The sequence below is a fragment of the Aythya ferina genome (assembly GCF_964211825.1).
Source record: "Aythya ferina genome assembly, chromosome: 1".
In the NCBI taxonomy this organism is placed as follows: Eukaryota; Metazoa; Chordata; class Aves; order Anseriformes; family Anatidae; genus Aythya; species Aythya ferina.
In genome coordinates, this window is record NC_140296.1 from 98,060,845 (window position 1) to 98,085,319 (window position 24,475).

The following is a 24,475-nucleotide window of genomic DNA, read 5'->3' on the forward strand; positions in this document are numbered from 1 at the left end:
TGTTGTTGTTTTAATAATGAATGCAAATTCCCATCTTTGATCCCAAAGAATTAGGCATTATACAAATTTAGAGTAAAATCACTTTAATGTCCTTAAGTCCATAAAGGCTACGTAAATATCTGCAAGTAGTTTAGAATTCCAGGAAGATGTTGAAACAAGATTGAAGTACTCTTGTCACAATTTTTTAATAACGAATAAAGGTTTTCTGCTTATTACTAGGGAAGATAAAGATACCTTCTAGGTACATGACCCTTGCTGGTCTTCTGAAATCTCTTTGGTGCTGTTCAGGAATTCAATAAGAAGAATTTCATAGCAGTAAATAATGAAATATGCTATCTGTGTTTTTTGTCATTGTTGATTTTTTTTCCAGTGGTTTGGTATATTTCAAGCTCTCCAATAGTCATTCTGCACTTAGTTGTAGACTGTTACCCTTTGTGCAAGGCAGCAGCTTTGGCTGTCAAGTGTGAACTAAAACCATCTCTTAAGCTCAAGTGTGTTTTCAGCTACTCTGTGGTAATGCTGGCTGTGATGTTCCATCTCCCCATCAAGAAAGCAGTGTGACGTTAACATAAAATTCACTGTGTTATTTATTCTCTGGGGCAGCAGATATATGTAATATCATGAAATTCCATGAGCTGTGATGTCATAAATCATATGAATTCATGAGTCATTACTAAATTGTTGGACTGCTGAATTTGTGTGTTGATTAAGTGCACACAATGTTTGATATTAATTTTCTATAAAGCACTTCAGGAGTTTTTGAAAAAAATGTTCTTAATTGATTTACCAAATCAAAACTTTGGTGTAATAATTACCTATTTTTTAGCAAAGTTTTAATTGGAAATATTTTCTCAAGTACTAAACTTCTGATGAAGATGAACAATGACCAAAGTAACCAAGGACATGGTAGCAAAGGAACTCAACTGATTTTATTAAAGCTCATGTTATTGCTGAGTGCCCTGTGCCAATGTGAATTCCACATAATGTAGAAATGTAATCTGATGAAGATTTTGAGTTACACATGCCCATCTACATGTCCTGAAAAACAAGCTAAGGAAGTAGCAATGCTCTAATTGGAACATGAATTTTCCATTTTTCCTGTGAGTTATTGCTTACAAATAACATGATCTCTCTTTCATTGTGACGCCAGAAAACAATAGTGTCCTTTTTTGTTTGTTTAATTTTGTCAGGAAATGCTGATTCATTGAAAACAAAGCTGCTTGCATTTGAACAATTCCCAGTCAGAAAAAAAAAAAAAAAACAAAAACATTGGAAAAGTGTGTTGCAAAAGATAGTGCAGTGATTTTCAATGACTAAAGTTCTTTTTTTATTAAAAAAAAAAAAAATGGTATTTTAAATAAGTTTTCAGGCCTGTAACCTAGTTTTAGTGTATAAATAGTTCCCCTCCCCACCATCCAATAACCTGTAAATTATACATGTATAGTGGAAGCAGGAGTTAAGATCCAGAGTCCTCTCTCCCCTGCCTTTGATCACTCATAGCCTGCTCAATCTTCCGAGAAGGCTCCATGCCTTTGATCTCTTCTGCCTCTGCCTCTGTGTTGTTCAGGTTATCTGAGGATGTTTATTGTTTTGAAGTGTAGGTTTTACTCACAAAATTATGCTAATTCAAACTAAAAAATTGGAAAGTGTAGCCATTTGTACTAAAAAGATCAAAGAAGTAAAAACTTTAGGATGAATATTTAAAAAAAAAATTAATGTATAAAGAGTTAATTGCTCCAATATAAAAATTTTTAAATCTAGATTGGAAGGTTTGTGCAATTTGAAGTGAGACTATTTTGCTGACTCTAAAATTTGCAGTAGGGAAATTGAAAACTGAGATATAAAAAACTGTTTCCTGTTCAGTTTTAATCAGTTTTGCTTCAAAACTCACTGATCCTTTAGTCTGCTGAATCAAAAACACGTCTTACGGCTATAAGGCATATGTTCTTTCTTTCAAACTTAGAGTTATGGCCTATCCATATTTTTTGGCTAACAGAACTCAACTTGCTAAGAATGTAACCCAGAGAAGTGCATGCTCAGGCCTCATATTTTTGTAATTAAATTACCAAAAAGATGTGTGGTGTTTTAGGATATGTGCGTGTATATACCTACCTGCAGGTGATGGTTTGGAAAATACTGTCCAGATTTGTAAGAATATAAGTATCTAAAGATGTATGTAACTTCCTTTCTGAAATAATTAAGAATGTTACAAAAAAAAAAATATTTTCTGGTTCTGCCTGAGAACACTGCTCTGGGGCATTTTGAGGTATGATGCCATATTCAGTTACAGCAGGTAGAGTGATGACACATAGCACATACTCTTACTGAAGGCTACTTTTGGCTCAAGGCAGCTAAATGAAATGCTCCTTCAAATAACATTGCATAAGATTTCATCTTAAGTTCTTGAGCAACCAAGATTCATCCAGGGTTGTATAGAAAAAGTATGTATGAGTAACATTAAAGCTGTTTATTGTTCATTAAGAACTCAATGGTATGAAGAATGTCCTTGCAGCATCTTTATTTTCCTGGGTTATATACAGATCAAGAATGAGTCCTAGGAAAATAAGTGGCCCTGGAGGGCCCTTTGTACACAATCCAGTGTACAGTTGGGAACAGGAAGGCATCTATGCTTTCCCCTGAGTTATGTTTTGTGCTCCCATATCCATGAGAACTTTTCATTTTGAAGCTTGGGACAGAATTGCTGTTCCCTGACTATGCATGCAACTCAGCTAAGCACTGCAGCAATATTTGAAGGGGAGCATAGGCATGGGAGTTATACTGGGAGAGGTCTAGGCATTAAGTATGCTGCTAAATCATAAATTAGTAAAACATATTCTGGCTGTGCTTGCCCTTGTTTTGAAGAGGTGTTAGTGAAAGATATCAACCTTGTTTTATTAATCAGAAGTAGAAGAGATGTAAATAATTATTTGGTGTTTACTCACTTTGCTACCTAGTTCTCTTTCCTTCTCCTCCAGTGACATTTTCCAGAAACTAGATCAAGGTAACTTCAGATTTTTGTTTTCAGAGGTAGTGGTCAAGATGATGGAAACTGTGTAGGCAGTATATAGAAATTATCTAATTCAAGCTGTTAAGATTCAATGCAGAGTAGTTAACACTGTGCAATGTAAGATATTCCATCATGGATAAATGATTTATGAAGAAGCTAAGTTTGGTATCTTTGGCTCTAGAACTGGAAAATCACCTAACTGCCATGCTGCTCATGCTTTTAGAAGAGTGATGCAGTACAACTTTTTAAATTTGGGAAATACATGTGTGTCAAAATTTTTATCTGATGAATAGTGATGATAATGCTTGTCTGTATTTGCATTTAGGCCTGCAAGAGACAAATGAGGTAAAGAGTACATAAGAAGAGTTTTTATATGTCTAGGATTTGGTGTAAGTGAGGGAATTGAATGTTTCACCTCTTGATTTGAACTTTTTAATGTTTATGGAATAACAGTGGTGAAATAAACAGGAGATGAAGCAAGTATGTTGAAGGAAATGTGTGTGACAACGCTCTTCCTGTCATCATGTTTGGTTTGATGTTTTATACCACCACAGCATTTTTACCTGTCTGTTTTACCTTACTGTCTTGTTGTTTGCCACATCTTTTTGTGCCTGAATGATCACCCCTAAGGACCTAAGTTTCTTAGAAAAGTGGAATAAAGATAGAGTCTGCTTTTTGCTTTGGCCTCATTATGAGCTCATGTCAGTCCCAGCCCTCCTCCGGCACTGCAGCCATGATGCTTATTCTATCACAATTGCACTTCACCATGAACAGAAGGGTTGCTCCCATCTGCAATGTTTGATTTTTTTCATACTGCAAAATAGTTGTTGGAAAATGCTCATTTGAATTTTTAGTAGCTGTTTCAATTTGTTATATTTGAATCCTTTTCTCTTTATGAATATCTGCACTTTTAAGGAAATAGCTGGTCTTAAAGTCTGTGAAGAATGCTTTTCTTGCATGAACAGGAATATTTGCTGTGCATTACTCATTTTTTTTTTTTGCTATCAGTTTTAAAATACTTTCTTTTGTAGTAGCAAAACAGAAAGAAGGTTGTGAAGTTCAGGTGTCCAGCCAGAGTCAAAGAGACAAGATAATTTATAAATTTATAAGTAAATAGGCTGCAGATAATGTGGTGACAAGTTTAGAGGAGAAGAAACTTAATAAAAGCAAGAATGTTGATGAAAATTTCAGGAACAGGAAAATTTTAGTTAAATTTATGATGAATGACATGTCTGGCTCTTACCATGGAGCATCTTGCTTAAGTCTCTTAATTTGGTGGTGTTAACCTTAAGGCAGAAAAAATGGGAAGGCACAGTGCCATTTGAAAATAACATGAAAGTAGCAAACAGATGATAAATTTTCATTTGCATGCATTTTGCAAATAATTTTATCACCTCTATATACTAGAGCCTTTGAGAGTATGCTCTGCAAAACAAGACTGTTTTATTGTGAAGTGTTGTGCCATGCAATACAGTATATTAAAGTTAGCTAGAAACATGTAATATATCCAGTACTTGCATTTCCTCTTTGCTTTGTGTGTTTTCAACTTTTAACTTGTAGAAATTGTAGTTATATGTTTGTTCATAAATATAAAACTAGCAAATACACAAAAGAGTAGACATTGTTTTCCTCAGTCGTTCCCTCTCCTTTCTCTCTGAGAGGGCTGCTGTGTTTCTTTCCTGATCTCTCTGCTTTTCTCTCATGCAGGGTGCCATTGCTCAGAGAAGGCTCCATTTTTTTTCTGTTCCAATTAGTTTACAAACTGCCTGCTGAGCTAGGAAGGCTGTAGGAAGGCTCAGTACAGACTCATAAACCCTCAGATGTCTCTTTGCCATCCCCTTCCCTTGATCAGGCCAGTGTCAGAACCAGTCCCCTCTCCTCTGGTGGAGAGGTCCAGTGCCACCTCCCTCCCCCTGGCCAGCTTGCCTGCTCCAGCTGCAGATGAATAAGGTCAGATGCTCTGGCAGATGTGTTTTTTTTTGTTCCTTTTGTATCATCCTTGTATCAGTTCATAGGCAAAACACTCTGAGATCCATCTACATCTGTAATTGTTTCTGGGCACATGTGCAAGTGATTTTTTTCAGCAGGATTTTAACATCCTACTTTTGAATATTGGTGAGGTGAGTGCTCCATTGTGGGGACTAGCCACATGCTGAAATGCTTTTTGACATGGGAGAGTAAAAGTGACTGTGCAGAATTTGATGCCTGTCGCTTCTCAAAAGCTGTTGCTCAAATTTACCTAGCTCAGACTGTGTATTATTTGTGGCAATACTGGAAAATGCCCTTCAAAGATCTGAAAGTCAGGCTGTTCCCTTGTCCTTTTACATACATTTACATCATTGATAATAATAGCAGAAAATTTGAACAGAATATATATTCATTGTAGTTCAGTTGGAGATTTCTATTCAGTTTTAATGGAACCACTGTTGTCACCTTGAATCAAAATACCATGTGTATCAGAGTTTACCCCTCGTCAGTGGCTCATTTGAAGAAAACAATGTATTTTGGCTTAAATGTTTTTATGGATGATCAAAAAATGTGAGATGGAGTGAACTGAGCTTGATTCCCCCATGCCCTATGAGAAGGAAAAAAATAATAATAACAAAAAAAATCTATTTTGATTTGTTGACTCAAATCAGTAGGAAAACTATCAAAGTAATAAGAAGTGGAATCCCAAGTTGTTGTTGCTACATAATTGTTAATTAAAGACAGATGAATTGTGTTTCTGAGTTTTATGAGCCTGCAGAAAAGCATTTAGTTTTAAATAATCTGAAAGCTCATTTAATCTGGAAGACCTTTGTGGGAGAACCCACCAGGTCTCATTTTCGTAGCTGAAGCGTCACACTGGGCAGATGCTGCTCGCAGCCCCTGGAAGTTAGGGCCACCCTTTTGCTCCCAGCTCTGGGACCACAGTGGCAAGGAGCCAGGGCGAGGAGCAGCATTTTCAGATGCTGGTGGTGCCCAGGCAGCCTCCTGCAGCTGGCAGGGAAAAGAAAAACATCATCTCTGGATTCAGAACCGCATGTGCAGCATTTCAATCAGAAAGGCCATTTGGGAAAGTTTACGCCATGTCACGGTACCAAGGGCTTTCCTACTGCTGCTAGCCCTTGAAAAGCTCCAGATCTAGAAAAGAGAGGAACTCAAGCCTGGGTTGATTTTCTGACACAAGCTGCTCTGCTGACAGGCAGCTCCCATCCTTCGACTGGATTGGGCCCCGCTCAGGAGTGCCTATCCAACCTGGCAGGAGGAGCGGGTCGTCTCACATCCTCCTGCATCCTCTGCCTCCATCCTGCCTGCAATATAGTGACACCCTGTGGGCTGCTCCCAGTCTGCTCCACCCAGCCCACTTCACCCTTCACACAGAGACTGCCCCAAATGCAATCCTTATCCCTGCTATGCTGGCCCTCCCCAAAACTGCGTCCAGCCAGGGGTGCAGGCAGACCTGATGGCCCTTCGGCCTGCGTGGGTAGCATGGCCATTGTGGCCATCTAGCTGTGCCTCAAGGCCCCTTTCTCACACTTCCATCCTTCTGTAATGAGCTGTCGATCTCCTCCAGATAAACACAGTGAAACTGGAAAGAACAGCAAAAGTAAACACGACAGCAGCAGAGCTAGGTGGCTGCTGCCTGTGGTGTCCCTGGGAATGGATTTTCATGTCTTCCTGCCGTGGTTTCCAGCCTGTTGTCTTCCACTTTGTTTGCCATTCCTTAATTTCTAGCCGTAAGGTCTTTTGCATGCACCCTCCTCTTCACAGCGCATTTGTGCTACTGTCTGCAGATGCTAATAGGTAGAGAGACTCCTCCAATGGCTCTGTTTTTATTAAATGTGGAAATAAGAGAAATTACCACATTTTTAACGTCTCTTTTGTGGTAGCTATTAAGCTTTCTGGTGTAGAAGGGCCAAGCAGATTTTTGTTCATTTGTTCACAACACAGCCCCATAGATAAATTCTTCTGTGTAAGCTTTTTAGGTGCTGGGAGCACGTGTATTCGTTGCTCAGTATTTTACATGGTATTTTCATTTCTAAGTGACATTTTGTGTGACATTTTACTTTAGAACAATAGATGGGCAAAATCAAAATTTCAGGTCTGAAGCAGAGGAGTTATGTCTTTTACCTAGTCTATTTAATAAGTTGTATCTTTTATAAATTCTTGTCTGATTTTGTCTTTTCAAGAAATCTGGTTTGAATGTATTTTGAAAACAGGAGGGTGCTGATGGGTCTCGAATGCGCTGGTTTACAAACTTGCAGAGCAGCGTCCTACTAACTAGTGACGATAAGAGGGCTCGGATGAAGGGGTTTGTGCTGCTGGAAACACAACCAGCTTTCTCAGGAGGCTGCTTTGAGAAAGATTGCAGCAACATTGCATCCCCACTGTTACTGGTGGGTATTGCTGCACACATCTATAATTTGTGCTAGATAAAATCAGGAGGTAATAAAGGGAGGTAAAAAGAAGAGATGAGAGATCTGTCCTGTACTTTTTTTCTTTTTTTTTTTTTCTTCAGGAGAAAAAATGTCCCAGGGATGCTGCATTAACTCAGGGAAAAACAAGTGCTGCTTAAAATCAGAAAACTTGCACTGCACCAAGTCCTTTAGTTTGGGAACCATTTCAGTATGTTATGAAGGAAAGTTGCAGAATAGGCATGTTTACTAGACCTTTAATTGCTACATTTAGTAGAAAGGCGCTTTTTTTTTTTTTTTTTTTTTTCCTCCTTTCCCTCCCCTTTTTAATGACAAGAAGCCAGAGTTTGCTGTGCAAATGAAGCAGGCTTTGCGAGAATCAGATTCACTTTGGACGACTCTTCACATTCCTAGTCATCATTACATTAGGCAGCACAATCCCATCTCTGGTTGATGGGCAGCAAAAGTGGGCAGCCTGCCAGGTAGACGTTTCCATGGCTCCCAACCCCCAAAGGTGATGCGTTTTTCAGCTAATTCAATGAAGAGTGGGCTGAACTTTGGGTCTAAACTAGACAATAGCTGCCTTCGCAGTATCAGCAGAATGGTTTATGGGAATGCACTCCACATTTGGCAGAGAATCATGTGACCTTACGGCTGAGATTTTGTGATGATGCCAACGGAGACTTGGAAAGCAGCACCCGTTCTGACTTTTTTCCTCCTTTCTTACATGGCTCAGAAAATGGTGGATCTTAATACTTGACTTTAGCCAGACTCAGCAAGCAATTGAGCTTTGAAGCACAACTTTGCCTTTATTCTGGCTTTTTTGGCACACCACCAGGAGGCTGTCCCTTTCACGCCTGATAAATTCTGCTTCTTATCTCCAAATAGAAAAAAGAAAGAAAGAAATATAAGCAGAATATTTAGACTTCATAACTGCATCTTCAAACTACGTGTTGTATTTTTTATTGTTGATCTGTAGTTCAGAACAGCCCTCCTGAGTATCTGAAGGATAAAAGTTGTTTTTTTTTTTTTTTTTTTTTTTTCCTTTTTTTTTCCTCCTGTTTAACGAACAGGCGTTTGAACTGGGCAAACAGGGCGACAGCATTGAACATGAGATCATTGCAGCGTAGTGTAGCAAACTGGCACCCTGCCTTTTCACCCCTTTGCTTCGGCAGATTTGTGCAATCCCCATTTATAAAACCAGCACAGGGGCGAGGTGAATTTTCTGGTCTCTCCCCACCTCTCGCACTGTGCAGGCGGTGGCGGCAAGGATTGGTGCAGCTTTTGCGCAGTGCTTTGTGCCTGGAATTCCGAGAAGAGCGAGAAAGAAGACAGGCATCCTGGTCTTCTTCCGAGAAATAACAGGAGCCCTCAGAAGAAGAAACAAATCTGAGTTTGTCCTACATACAAGAGTGCAGAAAAAAAAAGTGGCTCTCCTGCTTCCAAAAAAAAAAAAAAATCTGGCATGTTACACTGCAGAGACATCAGGATGTGTTAGAGCTTCTTAAAGCAGTGTAGCAAAATGAGCCCAGGAGATTGATTCTTTTAGTAAAAACAAAAGAGAAAGAAGGATTATTTTTGTTTTTGTTTGTTTGTTTGTTTGTTTGTTTTTCTATTGCTTATATAGCAATATTTGGCACTGGGTGAAAACGTACCTTTCATAACAGGTATAGCTTCTTTTCCTTTTTTCCTTTTTTTTGTTCCATTTTAGACGTTGTTGAAACTGAGTCCTTGTGTATTAATTTTAACATATTCGTCTGTTCACACTTTTTTAAACTAACTTTTTTGGGGGATGTGTTTGAGCTAATACTGCTAAAAATAGAAAGTAAACAAAAAATCGCAGATCTGTAGAAATGAGTGGCTAGGCACATTTTGTCTTAGCGAAGCACTAGAGTTATGCAAAGACCTTAATGTTACATTTGTTCAGTGTAAGCTTTGGTTATTGCTACAAAAGTTGTGGGCATTTAGATCTGGTTGCTAAGGAAAGTAAATTATTTTTTTATACTGTGACTCATGCTTTCAGTTTCTAAAGAGAGAAAGAAAAAAAATGTGCTAACCGGTAGGAAAGGATCGCTCTTGTAGCCAGTATATTAAAGTTATTATGGAGTTAATTCATATACGATTTTCTTACATTTTGTATCTAAATCTATTACAAAGAAATCAGTGTAATAAGCACTGGAATAAAAGGCACATTATTGGGACATTCATGAAGTAAGCCTGGCTTGCAGCTAGTAACAGTGACTATTTTAAGATGTTTGGTAAAGCAGCACTTGTCCAGGAATAGCTGAAAACAGTATTTAAGATATCCATTCAGAGTGTTTGTGATAAGTGCATGCAAAGTTAAAGGAAATTTTGAGCATATGACGCTTTAGTAATAGACCCTGTTTCTTAGAACATTTGTCTGTCTTTTGTAACATATTACTAAGCAGTTAGAGCAGTCTGCACCAAAATTCAATTTGACTGACATATTTTAAAAAGCTCAGCCAAATCAGTGTTTTATGTATCTCGGATTACTTATATTTTCCAAGGCTTATAAATTTTCGTTAAAATACAGAAGTCTTTGGCTAGAAATTACTTTGAAACTTAGGGTCTTTTTCATCAAAATCTCTTATATATTTATCAAAATATTTCTGATAGATATTTGTCTAATAAAAAACTTTATAAATATATTTTGGTTTTACAAAATAGAATTGTTTTAATGTGTTTTACTTTTTATACATTACTGATTAGACAGCAACTCCTAAGATTATATGCTAATTTTGCTACCTTATATTTTTGTTGTTCTGCAATGAATTCTGGGAAACTACGGAATGGAGATCTTATGTATATGACACATATACTTCCATCCACCCATTTTGCACAAGAAAGTGTTTCTTAGATTTATGGTGATACTTCCCTCCCCAGTATTTCTGCTGGAATACTTACGTATGTCATTAATATGTCTGTTGAGGAACTAGTGATTGCATTTGTTTGAAAGAACTTTTATTTATTTTTTTAATATCTGATTATATAAAACGCATTTATTTCCTTCAAGTTTTGCACGCATTTCTTGATTTAAGCATTTTAGCCTTTCCCAGTATTTTTATGCAGTTGCGTAGCAAAGTACCCAATATATTCACCATTTGATAAACACTCTTTATTTTTGTTCAGCGTTCTTCTTCACTTCTGGAATTCCTAATAAAAGTAATATATTTGTGAAGTGCGATAGGATTAGGAAATGATAAATTAAATAGTCCTTTTGCCAAATTGTGTGTGTTCACAGCATGTCTTCCCATGGCTCTGAGAGGGGCATCAGCAGTGTGTCAGTTTTATATATTAAAAGCATAATTACTAATTTTGTGTAGGTTTCATGTTGTTCGGGAAACATTTTACATAGAACATATATATCAAAATCTCTCTCTTTCATTTGTTTTAGTGAAAGAAAAAATTTCAAATGAAAAAGGAAACTGAAGATGTTAATTATACCAGAATTCAACGAAGGTAATACAGTGATTTTTTTTTTTTTTTTTTTTTTTTTTTTATATTAAACTTTTGCTATGATTACTTTCTGTTGGGAATATTACAGTTTGGATAGCCTTTATACTTATTGTTTCCATTAAGCTTTAGAATGGATTGAAAGATCAATACACAATTTGTTCTTTTGTTATGCCTAGTAAATATGTATTACAGATATATATACTACTGTATTTCTATGACATATATATTTACATGACATGTATATTTACTAGCAAATAACTGTATTAGACCAATCTTTATGAAATGTGGAATACCTCTTCTATTTACCAAAAAAAAAAAAAAAAAAAGGAAAGAAAATCTGAGAAGTAATTTATAGCACTTATTAGAATCATTCAGTAAATTATATATGCAGTCCGAATATTTATTTTTGACACTAAGATAAACATTCTAGATTGAGTTTTGTCTTACATATTCTCTCAAGTTAACACTTGATAATAATAATTACATAACAATAATACTAAATAATTATAAAAATATCATTCCTTCTGAATGTTGAAGTGTTGTATATGAAGTGAAAGTGAGCTTAAAACGTACTGTTATAAAATTAAAAAGTAGTTGACATTTTTTTAAAAAGCAAAAGGATACATTGGGGCATACAGGATTTTAATCAAATAATAATAATTAAAAAAGGCCATTTACTAATGTTCAGCTGTCATTAGTGAACTAGAAATATATGTTACAGTCTGCAAGAAAGTTTAGCGTTGGCCTGATTTAAAAACTTTATTATTGGCAGTGCTTATTCTCTTAAAAGGAGCTTTATCCAACTAACGATGACAGAATTAGGCCTTCAGTGGGAGCTAACGGAAGGCAGGCATTAAAATCTTACTCAGATATAGATTTCAGTAAGCTGCTAAAATTATAAGAGACCTTACTACCTTTTCATAGAACCTGATTTTAAATTTTTACCAACTTATGCCTGTATTTTACAAATGCTTTTGGGGTTACCCTGCTGTGTTTTAAGACACAGTATTTATAATTTTCTTTGAAATATATAAGTTATAAAACTGCGTCTGTGTCTCACCTTTTTAAACTACAGATTATTACTTCAGGATCTGTTTTGAGTCTGTTGCATAGGACATCCTACATTTAGGGTCTGATAATTTGTGTTGTACTGCTTACCCGTCATAAGAAGAAAGTATTTGTTGTAGAAGTTAAGCCTGAAGATTTGCAAGATTGCCTTTTACTTGCAATCTTATTGGGGAATAACACTGATGGGAGGAATAGTGAATAAAATATACAAATCGACACATTTTCTTTGATTAATAGGCATTGTTTAATCAACAAGTTATTGTCAAGCAGTACTTAGATACTCTGTAACATGAAGAAATAGCTAAGAAGTCTGTATAATGTTGTATGAGAGCTGCATGCCAGTGTGCCTCATTGCTTTTCAGATTTAGTGGGGTGATTTTTGTTTTAAGTTCCAGTACATGATGTGGTCTCAGACACAAAGGACAAACCTATATTGTTCACTTTCATGCCATGTCCGATTTTGGATTCTGGTCTTGCATGCTGTGTGCATACTGCAGTCAGATTCCGGTTGTTGGGATTTGAGAGTTCATGAGTGCTCAAAAGGACATTAATTCCTGCTGAAGACAAAACAGTGTTGCACAGTCAATCTGTAAAATAGTGGGTTTTATTCGTTTTTCAAAAAACAAACTAGTGGCAAATGTTTGGCTTGTTCGGTGCATCCACCATTTATTCAGTTAAGTTTTAAAGTAGACTTCTTTAGGATTAATTGTAATGTTTTTACTCTTAAATACTTGTCCTTACACTTGCTTCATATGTTTGTTTGTTTAAAGTCTTCTGTGTCTCACTTTAAAAGGAAAATGCTAATCAGCAATGCCAACTGGCATAAACCCGTAGATCCGATCTTGTGTTGAAACGTACTGCACAAGCTCGCTTCTATGGGTCTGTGTCAGTATGGTGATCTGGCAAAAGTTAATGTAGCACGCACTTCAGTGGTATTTGACAACAAGCCCAAGTGAGCATTTCAAACAAAACTATATATTGTTTTTGGAATGCTTGTCTTGTCCATTGCTTTTTCTTCCAACATAAGTAATTTGTCCTGTTATCTGGTGCTTTAAGCAACCTTTGGCTTAATATCTTACTAAAATTACAAATAAATGTGAGGAAATTTTAAGGTTTTCAATGAGGGAGAGTAGGATACACTATTTGCTAGCTTTAGTAAATATATCATTATAAGGTATTACACTCAAAAAAAAAAAAAAAAGACTTAATTTTACATTTTATTTTTATTTTAAAATAAAGCCAAATGATCATTCTTATCTTAACCTAGCTGTATCATTTCTACCAGATATATGTGCATATATATACATATAAACCACACACATATCTTTATACATATGTAAACATGAAGGAAGATAATTTTTACCTCTGCAGTAGAAAAATCAAAGAATATGCCTTATCATCTAAAAACTGGGGAATAACTGGGGAATAACTTCAGACTATTTCAACAGTTGAAAGCCTACCCCCATGGGAAATATGTAGGCCTGTGGCTGCTGTCACATTTCAAAGAAATGCTGAAGAAGTGAAGAAGACTTTATGGTCACCGTCGGAAGCTGTGTGCATCCGGGTTGAGGTAGTAGGTTGTATGGTTTAGAGTTACACCCTGGGAGTTAACTGTACAACCTTCTAGCTTTCCTTGGAGCACACTCGAGCCATCGAGGAATTCATCATCACTTTAATCTGATCAGGGAAAGTATGCAAAAAGGTATTGTGTCATGGCTGTACATAATAATCACTCTGAGGCTTTATTGATGTTGAAATAGTCCTGATTACTTGATTATTTCATTTACATCCTGTTACAAACAATACTAACATGTTCTCTTAATGGACTGTGACTATGTACTGCAGACACTTAAGAAAGACTGATGATGATTTTAATTCCATTAACAAAAAAGCTTTAAAATTTCATTTTGATTTATAAATTCATAAAAATACTGAGTATTTAATGCTTTATTCTTCCTCCATAGAAATAGGTTGTCTTACATAGTTTATTATATATTTTTTTTATTCAGATGCACATTATTAATAAAGGAAAAAGAACAAATATTTCTGTTCTTATAACACTTTCCAAAAAATATTACATGTTGCTGCTTGGGTAACAAGGGGCAGTATCATAAGTTGGTCTCAATCTTCCTTGAGTTTATGACATTCTTTTTTTGTGCATATACAACTCAGTGTTACATAGGCACTGTAGCCCCGCCTATGGGCTGTTGAATCACTGTTTTGTTATTCATATGCCACTCAGCCTGATTTCAACCTGGATTCTCAGCATCCATGGCCTGACACAGCTTGTCAGCCTACCTGAGTCCTGACCTCCAACGCTCTCATTATTTTTGGCCCCGACAGACATTCTTACACATCTTTTGAGTCCTCCTAACCAGGAGAACTTTGAGAAGGTGTGTTCCCTGCATGAGTTACCCTGAAGTGATGGGCACCACTCTGGGGAGGCACAACACACACAGCTTCCTTCTCTGCCATCCCTGGGCACCCATGAGGTGGTGGGGTACAGCTCAGGGTGGCCTTGCCTCCTTCTGGGTCGGCTGGGTGCCAGCTGCAGAAACAGCCCTCCTCTTTGTCCCATACCGTTGTTAAAGAAAGAGGACCAGAACACACCGAGGCGCAAAACGTGTATTTTATCCCAGTCAGAATAGAAGATGAAGGTGTGCTTATGGAGTTCTGCTGATGTTTATGTCCTAAATTGTGCATTCCTGTTCCATGGTTGTTGTTTTTTTTTCAGTCTTCCTTATATTGGAAAAAGAAAAAAAAAATCCCATTAGATATATACATCTCATAAATAAATATCTTAGCAAAGAAAGAGAGAGAGTGTTTTCACATTTCTGCCATTCCCAGAAACAGCTATGAAATGAAAGGGAAAAACACTGTGCTGGTCTATCAGCCATGATTTTTCAAGAGCAGACAATGATGCTCATTCTGAAATATATGTAGTTGAGAAAAAAACAATGCTGTCTGTATTAACATAGTTCTCCCTGAAAAGGGGAAAGGAGTAGAACTTGATCATTACTATTAATGGTAACAGCGATAATTCTGCCTAAAAATGGTTTAAGATTTGTTCATATAAGGCAAAAGAGTTGAGCCATGCCTCAGTGGTGCTGTGGCTTATTAGCAAATAGTTCTTTCTATGGTTTATTTTGTACCTCTGCATTTGTTGCTTTACTTTTATTGCAGGTGACCAGACCAAAATGTTTGGCAGCCCCATAATGCATATTTTTCTTTTTTCTTTTTTTTTTTTTTTTTCAGCAAGGAAAGTTAAGAATTCTTATTTTAAGTGGATTTGATGCTTGTTCTTATTGTGATTACTGTTTTCCTTTTAGTTCTGTCTATTTAAAAAAATCAGTTACTTACAGGTCCCTACATTTGACTTTTTCTACTCCAGCCTAAGGCTTGCCTAACCACTTTCCTAGATAACAAATAAAAGGAGATGAACATGGATTTTGTCTCTCTTTTTAATAGCTTTATTTTTTTTTTCAGTTATTAATATTTGTAATAGGAAATTGGTAAAGAGGATCTTTGTGACAGTTAGGGGAACATACAATGGATTTTAAGCCTGTCTTAAAGTGTGTGGGAACGAGGAGAGAGCAGGTTGAGTGAATCAGAGCTATTCCAGGTTAATGGAAAATGCTTAAGGGGGCAATGGCTAAATGGGAGGATAGAGGAGAGACCTCCATCAACCCAGGATGCTTAACAGGGACCACTGAATAAAAACTGTAATATCCTCTGTGGATTCAAAAGGTCTCTGGTCACCAGTATGCTTTCTTCCCCTTCTATTTTAAAATTTTTATTTTCTAATTTAAGTCCACTGTAATTCTAATTGCTGTTTTCTGCCAGCAGAGCAACAGGTGTTCAATCCTTTTATATTAATTCTTCGATTAGTTGCAAAATAAGGGGGATTGCTTATACTAAGCTGAACCAAATAGAAATGACTGATGCAGAAAATGTGGGAATGTTTCATCTGACCTTCAAATGCATGATAAAATTGTAATTCTATCAGGCATAGTTACAGGTTGCTATGTAAATTTCTATTGCAGCATCACTAGCTTTAAAAATATACATTTCTCTGTTCTTTCTTTCTTTCTTTCTTTCTTTATTTATTTATTTTTACCCTGTAACGTGCAATGTACTGTTTTGGTAAGAGTTATCAAGTTACAAGCAAAAATGAATGAGACTGAGCTAATTCTGAAGCGGATTAAGGTGGAGAATGAAAAATAAAGGGAGAAAAAAACTTCTATTAAGAACAGCTGGATGGAGTTAGGGCTTCTGTGATTTCATTTTAAAGCCATAAAACATATTGTCCCTTTTAAGCAAAGTCTGGCTTTTTTTTTGGTTGTTGTTTTGTTTGTTTGTTTACTTTTAAAATGTTGGTGGAATACTGTTCAGTTGTGTAGCATTGAGCATTATGTTGTGACTTTTGCAGCAAATAAATACGTTTTGTAACATGGTTTAAGATGAACGTCTTCCAAATCTAGAGTCTGTCTAGCAGTGTTTGTTCCTATAAGCAAGCCATACTAGTATGCCTTTACTTTGCTTCTTGGATGTAGGAGAAATACTTGATAGGATATCTGGGGACAAATCCTTAGGACCAAGCAGCCTGTTTTCCATTGTTTTTCTGGGGAGATACAGGTGTTTGGCACAAGTTTGGTCCTACAGAACAACTGCCTTCATTACTGCAGAGACACTGACCAGCCCAACACCCTTTTGTGGCCAGAATTTCCTTGGTAAACATTAAGCATGATCCAAGGCCTTAACCCTGGTTCCAAACTCAGAAACTTGCAACCTGGTGAAAACCTACTTTAATGCCAGATCCTGTTTGTCTTAAGAGCTAACTCACTCCAGAGAGATGGGGAGAGTTTGGATATCCATCTGCAGCCCAGAATGCCTCTGTCAAAAGAAAACATAATTAAAAGGACATTTCTGAGTTAATAACTGTGGGTCAGATGCAGTTACAGAATTTGGGTGTTTAGGGCCCAGCCTTTTTGAGCCCTTTCAGTGGAATAAAGCTGCCATTAATCTAGTTGACCAGAGTAGGAAAAGCAAGCTTTGGGCAATTTTATGTCATTGAAATAGCATAGAACTGTCAAAAACATATAAGTGAATATGGGTAAATATAGCTGACAGCGTGTTTTTAAGCTCTTAAAAATAATCCAATAGATTTATATTATGAAAGCTGAAAGTCATTATAAATTTTTGTTGTTGTTGTTTTCTTTTTTTCCTGTAGCTGATGCACTTCCTGTTTTTGTCATTCTACTTAAGCAGAAGAGAATGATGCATTTCACTTGGTCTCATGCTTCATCTAACTTCCTCATCTTCAAACAGGTTGCAGTTCTTTAGAGATTTTGGGGAAAAAATGTGGTAAAATATTAAAAAGCAATCCCAGAAAATGTTTTAATTTCAAATCTGTTCTTTAAAAAAAAAAAAAAAAAAGTAACCTCTAAAATTTGTTTATTGAAACTCTTCAACAGGAGACCTGTGATAGGTCACTTGACTGATAAAGTTGGAGTAGAAGTGCACTTGAAATTTTTTGAATTTTTTGGATGTGGTTTCATATGACATTCATTTATCTATTAAGAGCAGCTTCTGGTATTTTTAATAAAATTAAAATTAAATACGTCTGGCAAGCCCTGTTGCAATGTGAATATTGCTTTTATAGCATAGTTAAATACAAGATTGAAATGCTAATGCTTTTGCATTACATAGCACAGAAGAATTAAATGATTTCAGCCTTGTCTTTTCTCACATAGTAAAAATATTTACATCGGAGTGATCTTTTGGTAGAGTAATTTTGTACAGGGCTTCTGGATATTTCAGCTGTATTTTATTGCAAATGATATAATTTATATGGAAATTTCAGATAAATTCTTATTCTGTTTTGTTCCTTCCACCTTTTCTTTCCTGCTACTTCTGGGAGAAGTAAGAGCAAGGCTAATGTTGATGAAGTCATTTTAGGAATATTTACTAAGTCTGAATAAAACCTCAAAGATGATGTCTCTCTTTTCTAGTATGACATTGTCTTTTGTTTGGAACTGTGTCCAGTATCCTTATTTATTTTCTTGCAAATGTGATCGACAGCTTACTTGATCTTACAGAATAATAGCCATGGATCCCATTGCTCTCTCCTGCCTTTGTTGCACCTCCTTTTAAACAGAGAAATCTCACCCCTAAAATGCTGTGCTTTGAGGCTCTCTGACTGATGTAGTTCACTGGTTTGAGTAAGACTGATGCTGATATGCTCCAACCATTGCTCCAAGAGCCTTACCAAAAGGATACAGATAGAGCATAGCAGATTAATCCTTATTCTAAGAGTCTGAACAGCCTTTTTGTACTGCCTACTTTACTTTTGCGATTGGGCAAGAGGGGAGGCATTTTCATTTTTTAATATGCAGCTAACGTACTACACTATTGCCTTCATCTGAGAGTTATGAGTCTGCCCAACTAAAGCTTTATCTCCATGGTTGAGAGTGAATTATCTGGTTTTATCTGTGGTTTATCTAGGAAATGCAGGCTCCCTCATTTTTCTTTTTCTGTCTCCACATACTTGTGGTTTATACACTGCCGTTGTTTGTTTGGTTGATTTTTTATTTTTATTTATTTATATATGTATATATATTTGATTCTTAATTTCTTGACACTACAATGGCAATAACAAAGAATATACTAGCAACAAGGATGGTCAGAGAATAGTACCCTGACAGCCTTAGAGAAGAGCGGGATCAGTGTTTTTGCATGTTTATAGTTAGCAGACTGCAAAAGCTTTCTCAAACCAAATTCTCCACGAGGCCTTTCTGCTAATGCCCCTCTAACAGGGAAGGAGAATAAGTTGTTTGGTACTGCTACCTTTGTAGGTTTAGCTTGAGACCAATGGGTTTGACTTAGCTCAAGCTCTGTGTGAATGGAATATATTTCAAACTAAGTCCCTGGACGATAAATACACTATAAGGTTCACTTTTCCCTAGCATGCACCCAGTCTTGTGATAACTGCATTATCAAAACAGACTTACAGGCCTGGGAAAAGGTGACTGTCAGTCCCTGAAATGTTTTGTATGTATGCATATATATACATGTATGTATGTGTTTTATTCTGCATTGCACTACATTGATTAAAATAAATAAATAAATAACGCTTATTGGGGGGTACATCTTATGTATTTCAATGTTTGCTGAGACAAATTTGTTAACTTCCCAGAGGAGGATGAAATCATGAGATGGGAACTTTCCTAGGTCAGCTTCACCATCCCATGAAAGAACTTCCCCTTTAGACTAGGGACAGTATTCGGACTGCAGTAAATCACTGTAATAGTTGGTTTCCTGGAAGGTTGCACAGGAAAGGTGTTCAGTCTGGGTCTCGAAGTAGAGTGCCTGTGACTGGGAGAGTTGAACGTGGGAACAAAGGGAAGTTTTATGGCTTGAGCATGCCTCCAAGTATTCACATGTCCGGGGCTGAGAATTCATGACTACTATTCTCAATCACAGCTTTTCCCCCAAGTCTTCCACTATTGGGGGATATTTCTATCTCCAGCCTCTCTGCCTCTTCAGAAAGCACAAAAACAATGTATACAGCTGAAGGGGATTTATTCTGTAAATTCTTTGAACCCCTCAGATTCACCTGTGTTAGTTGAGTGTTTCATGCAGAGAGGAATGTCTGTGGTGTAGACTTTGTATTAAATTATGATTTATGCTATGTTGAAGTAGCCTGTGACTGATCTACTGAAAAGTGACTATTCACATCCTGTGCAGGGTGTGAAACACCCAAGGCAGTTTTGAGCACGTTGTACCAAGGCCACCACTCATAGTGGCAAAGCTGGTTTACACAGCAGCTAAGCCTCTGGACCCTTGTGTTTGAGGGCCTCTGCTGAAGCTGGTGTCACTGTGTGCAGGCATCTTTGTGGGCTTGGGTATGGGGAGCCAGTAGACCAATGCAGCTGTTCAGCTCCACAATTAGTAATGTGTTTTGCTTCTTTGTCCAAATGCTAATAATGTTTGATTTAGGCTAGATTTATTCAATGGAACATATCTGACAGTATCCACTTCCAATTTCTTCAGCCTTACTGCCCAAATATCCTTTTCCAGGTTGCGTATTGTAAAGAACTAAGCTCAGACCTCCTAAATTTACATATTGTCCTTGAGTCTCTTCACTGGCTTTATAGGAAGGTGGTGTCTGAAAATGCTCAGTAGTAATCAGCATATATTGATTATTGCTCATATAAACTTGGAGACCAGACTGCATGCCTGAGTCCATCTGAAGTAACACAGCTGGCAGTCTCGGTACAGCCACAGGGAGCTTTTGTTAAAAAATTATTTTTGTCTTTAGATAGCATTTACTCAGGATGTTGCTTATGAAGGACACAATTCCTGTGGTGATAAAGGGGTTTTTGAGAGGCATTATTATAAAATACTGTGGAGTATATCGTCCTGGTGAATTATTCAGCTTCTAATACAAGAAGAATGTATAGATATCTCTATTGTTACTTCCATTTTGAAGTAAAAAGGTACCTGAATGACCAAAAAGGTAAATTTTAGTGACAAATCCAAGAACTGAACTCATACTTTATGTAACATGCTGCTATCTTTTTCCCAAAATGACTTGGACATTTAGGAGCCTGCATACTGTTGATTTACAGCATGCAGGCAACTTACAAAAGAGAAACCTCAGGCACATAGGCATCTTTACAGCTTTTTGACCCTAAGCTTCTTAATGATGGACCCCATTGCAGGATGTTAAATACATAAACTTCTCAGTGCTGCCTCTTTGTCATGCTTCTGAACATGAGGTTCTTGTCTAAACATACAGTCCCCATATATTCTTTGCCACTTTTATGAGAAAATAGTGCCCTAATTTCATTCCTACTGCTGTTGTAAAACAAGATAATATGAGCAACATAGAGACATGTACAGCTTTGAAAAAATGGAGTGCTTCATAACACTTAGTGAAGTTAAAATTCTGTTAAAGCTTCATGCTCTGGCCAGCTTGAGGCCAACAGCATAAACAGAAAGCAGCTTGCACACCAGATGCACCTGTGGATGCTGCTGCCAGCCGTGCTGGTGCAGCCCCTTCTCTTACCCCTTCTTTAAGGAGCCCCTGATCTTCCCTGGGCCTCAGCAAGCTGCCCTGGGCATCCTGTGCTGTGGGCTGCAGTGGGAGACGGCTCTGTGCCTGCTCTCCTGCCGTAAAGGCACCTGCGGGCAGGGAGTGCTGGCTGGGCAGGCAGGCTCAGCCCTCGCACCATCCTGAGTGCTGCTGGCAGTCCCACCCTGCTGCTGGGGCAGGAGCAGCTCACATGGGCATGGGGATGGGCATGAGGATGGCCACAGGGCCGTCACTGCCCCACCAAGTGTGAGTATGGGCAGCCTGGTGCAGACAGGAGTGAAGCATGGCTACCGGACAGGTGGGGGGGTTGGGCTCTGGAAGTAAACATACAGCCTGTCTAATGAATGCATTCTTTATTAGCTGTGTGAGCTGCTGGAAATGCCAAAGTGGATCAATAAGGGCTGTGGTTCAAGGTTGCAGCATGGGGCTGCACAGCTCCCAGGTTGTGCCCACACCAAGGTGGGACCTGGTAGCCTGGAGCAGACAGCTGTGTGAAACTGCGGGTGGCGTAGGGCCATGTTAAGGATACCTTCTTATGCAGGAGAAGTGGCTGCTGTTTGTTATTGCGTAATTTGATTTGACTCTAATTTAATGGCAGTCCTTACTAGGCAACATGATTTGCAAGGCTGATTTGCAGTTTTATTGATCGGGTCTTTAATTTATTTGAACTTACACTCAGATGCTTCATCAGAGGTTTAATGTAAATCTGAGAAAACAGCATTGTAAGGGCTTTTTCTTGACAGAACTTGAACTCAGGTGCTTCAACAATAATTCAGTGAGGTTCAGTGTGAAAATATTTAAAGAAGGAAAATTCTTCCTTAAACTTTACTTTTTAAATAATGGATTGGCAATGTTTTTCCTTTTTTTGAGGATTTTTTTTTTTTTTCATAATCTTATTTTCAATATTTATTCAAAGCAAACTTAAAATGTCAGTTTTTGAATTTTGTAAAATAATGGGCTTTTAAAGGAGTCTGAGGGATCAACTTTGCAAAACTTTAATTGACAATAAGTAACTTGTCACTTTTGGAAATTTTCTATCCTTGTATTTATTAGTAAGAATTTACCATACACAGAACATATATTTCAGAGCTACCTACCACAGTCTCCTATTTATTTTCAAACTGTATGTTTTATTCAAAGAGCAGAGATTGCAAGACATGAAAATAGATTATCTGATTTTGAAATTTATCAGTTATTTTTTAAAGATAAGACTTCTTTTTGAATCTTTAGCAGTATGCATTTATAAATTTTAGAAATGAATGGTCCAAACAGGGAGGAGCTAACAACTGATTGATTAATGGTAATTTTTCATTACCTTTTCCAAAACTAAACCTTTGCACCTGAATTCATCAATGAAGAAAGGAGAAAGAGGCACAGAGTGTATCTGTATGGGAGGAAGGAAGGAGTGGGGAGGATGAATTATTATGTGATAAGCATGAGAGGATGTAAGAGGAGGAAGGAAATTGAGGAGGCATACGGAGTAAGAGAGGATAAAAGGAATGGGACTATAGCAACTGCATTTGTACTCGGGAAAGAGTCTCTGGACATGTAGATGTGAGAAAAGGACATGAAGATTTGCATTGTTTTACTTCATCCATCTTGATAAGTTTTTGCAACTCTTTTTTTCTTATTAAACCATATAAGTTATATCTCTAAACACAGAGATATACAGGCAAAAATTCATATTTGTAAATAAACAGAAGACCTCACAGCAATAAGTTTTTGTATTGCCTATTCAATTTTATTTATTTATTTTTATTAAAAAAAGAAGTCTAAATTAGAGGGGTGGTAAGTCTGAAGAGTAGTAATTGAGGGTAGCATACATTTCAGACATATTGAAACCATCTTAAAATGGTTTCACATTCTCAAGTATTAGGAACCCACAAATTTCAAAGCTGAGGATAAACTTAAAATCCAGTGTGAGGACATGCAGATAACCATAAGTCTGCCTAAATACTGACACAGTTAGATGATGTATCTAATGATGTTGATTAGTTCTGTCTTGTCTAAAACAACAAACACTAAATGATTATAGCACAGCCTATTACTATACAGTGTCAACATAGGGTAGAATTTAGCTCGTGTGGGTGCCTTCCTTTGCTCTGCTCAGTTTATTTATATAAATGAGAAATATAAAACACTCCAAAGCCTGATGCAAAAAAGACAAAGATAACCCCAGCTTTTATATGGACTGTAATTAATCAGCAGCCTGCTGCCACAGAACTTAATTTAGGGAAATTCCTAGTTAGAATCAAGAATGTTAAACATTCGTGTGAATAAGAACAGTATGTGCAGTGGCGCTAGAAGCAGCAATATTTCTGATTCAAACCATGCACTGAAAAGTTGTTGAGGTTACAGAACTTCTTTCCTTTTAAAATTAAGTGCTTTATGAGAGAATGAAGTTATTGACTGCTGATCACTTCCAGACATAGAACGGTGGTCTATCAGCCCATTCCAGAGTGCAACAGCAGTTCCACATGATGCATATTAATGGAATAGCTCATTAATTCCACAAATATCACTAAACTGGTCAAGTCATTATGAATTTCCATCACCTTAAAGAAAATTCAGCTGCTTCAGATTTTTCAGCTCTGTGAAAGTTGGTGGAGGTTATAGAATATGTTAAAACAGCAGCATCTACACTGAGAAATACGAAGATCTTATGCTGAGCTTTTTTTTTTGTTGTTGTTGTTGTTATTAAACCCTTTCTATTCAGCATCCAAATGGAGTTTGAAGATTTTTGTCCAGATTTTTATTTTGAGAAGAATGTGTTTATTTATGAGTTATCAAATAATGTTATTACAAATTGCTACATTCATTGTAAAAATTAGAGTTTGGGGCTGTAAGGCTGATTACATGTTAAATTAAATGGCTAAAGAACAAAACAGGCTCTTATTGTGGTAATAAAACAATGATTTCTTTGTCTTGATCTTCTTATAAGGTATCCTCAAAGACTTTGTTTTATACAAAGCTTTGTAACGTAAAGGCAAGTGATTCACATTCAAGGCAGCATTGAGAGGAAAAATAAAAATATTTTTAAACAATATTAGGTATTAAGAGACAACCATAATTTACCTGATACTAATTTCTCGTCAGAGAGAATTACAAATATTTTTCACTATTTTAAAAAAAATATATATTGCAAAATTATACTGAGTGCTCTGATCAGTCGGTTGTTTTTCTTCTTTCCATTTAATAGAAAGGAGAGAAATATACAATTTATAGCTGCTTTCTGTCAATATGTTTACTATACCATGGCTCTTAAACATAACTCCCCAGATGTCATAGAACCTTTAAAAGGCCTGATAGTAGAAATTCTCACTTAGTAAAAACTTACTTCAGATCTAGCATTAATAAAAACAGAATTTGTGCAAAAAGAAAAGTAAGTATTCATTAATATAAGTTTATATTTCACTTAATATACGTGAA

General features: G+C 36.8%; 1 protein-coding gene across 5 annotated transcripts in view; it reads left to right on the plus strand.

Moving 5' to 3' along the window:
- LOC311433151 (uncharacterized protein) overlaps positions 1-24,475 on the plus strand; it is a 313,366-nt gene that overhangs the window by 186,571 nt on the left and 102,320 nt on the right. For 2 of the 5 annotated variants that reach the window (XR_014690590.1, XR_014690595.1), the window contains 2 exons: positions 10,820-10,884; positions 17,180-17,984. Coding sequence is in view for 1 of the 5 variants with exons in the window: in XM_084511961.1 (XP_084368087.1) it covers positions 10,857-10,884; positions 17,180-17,277 (126 nt within the window). In the remaining 4 variants the exon portion in view is untranslated. Of the gene's footprint in view, positions 1-10,819; positions 10,885-17,179; positions 17,985-24,475 lie in introns of those variants that run through there. The other 3 variants (XR_014690589.1, XR_014690594.1, XM_084511961.1) reach the window with 2 other exon arrangements.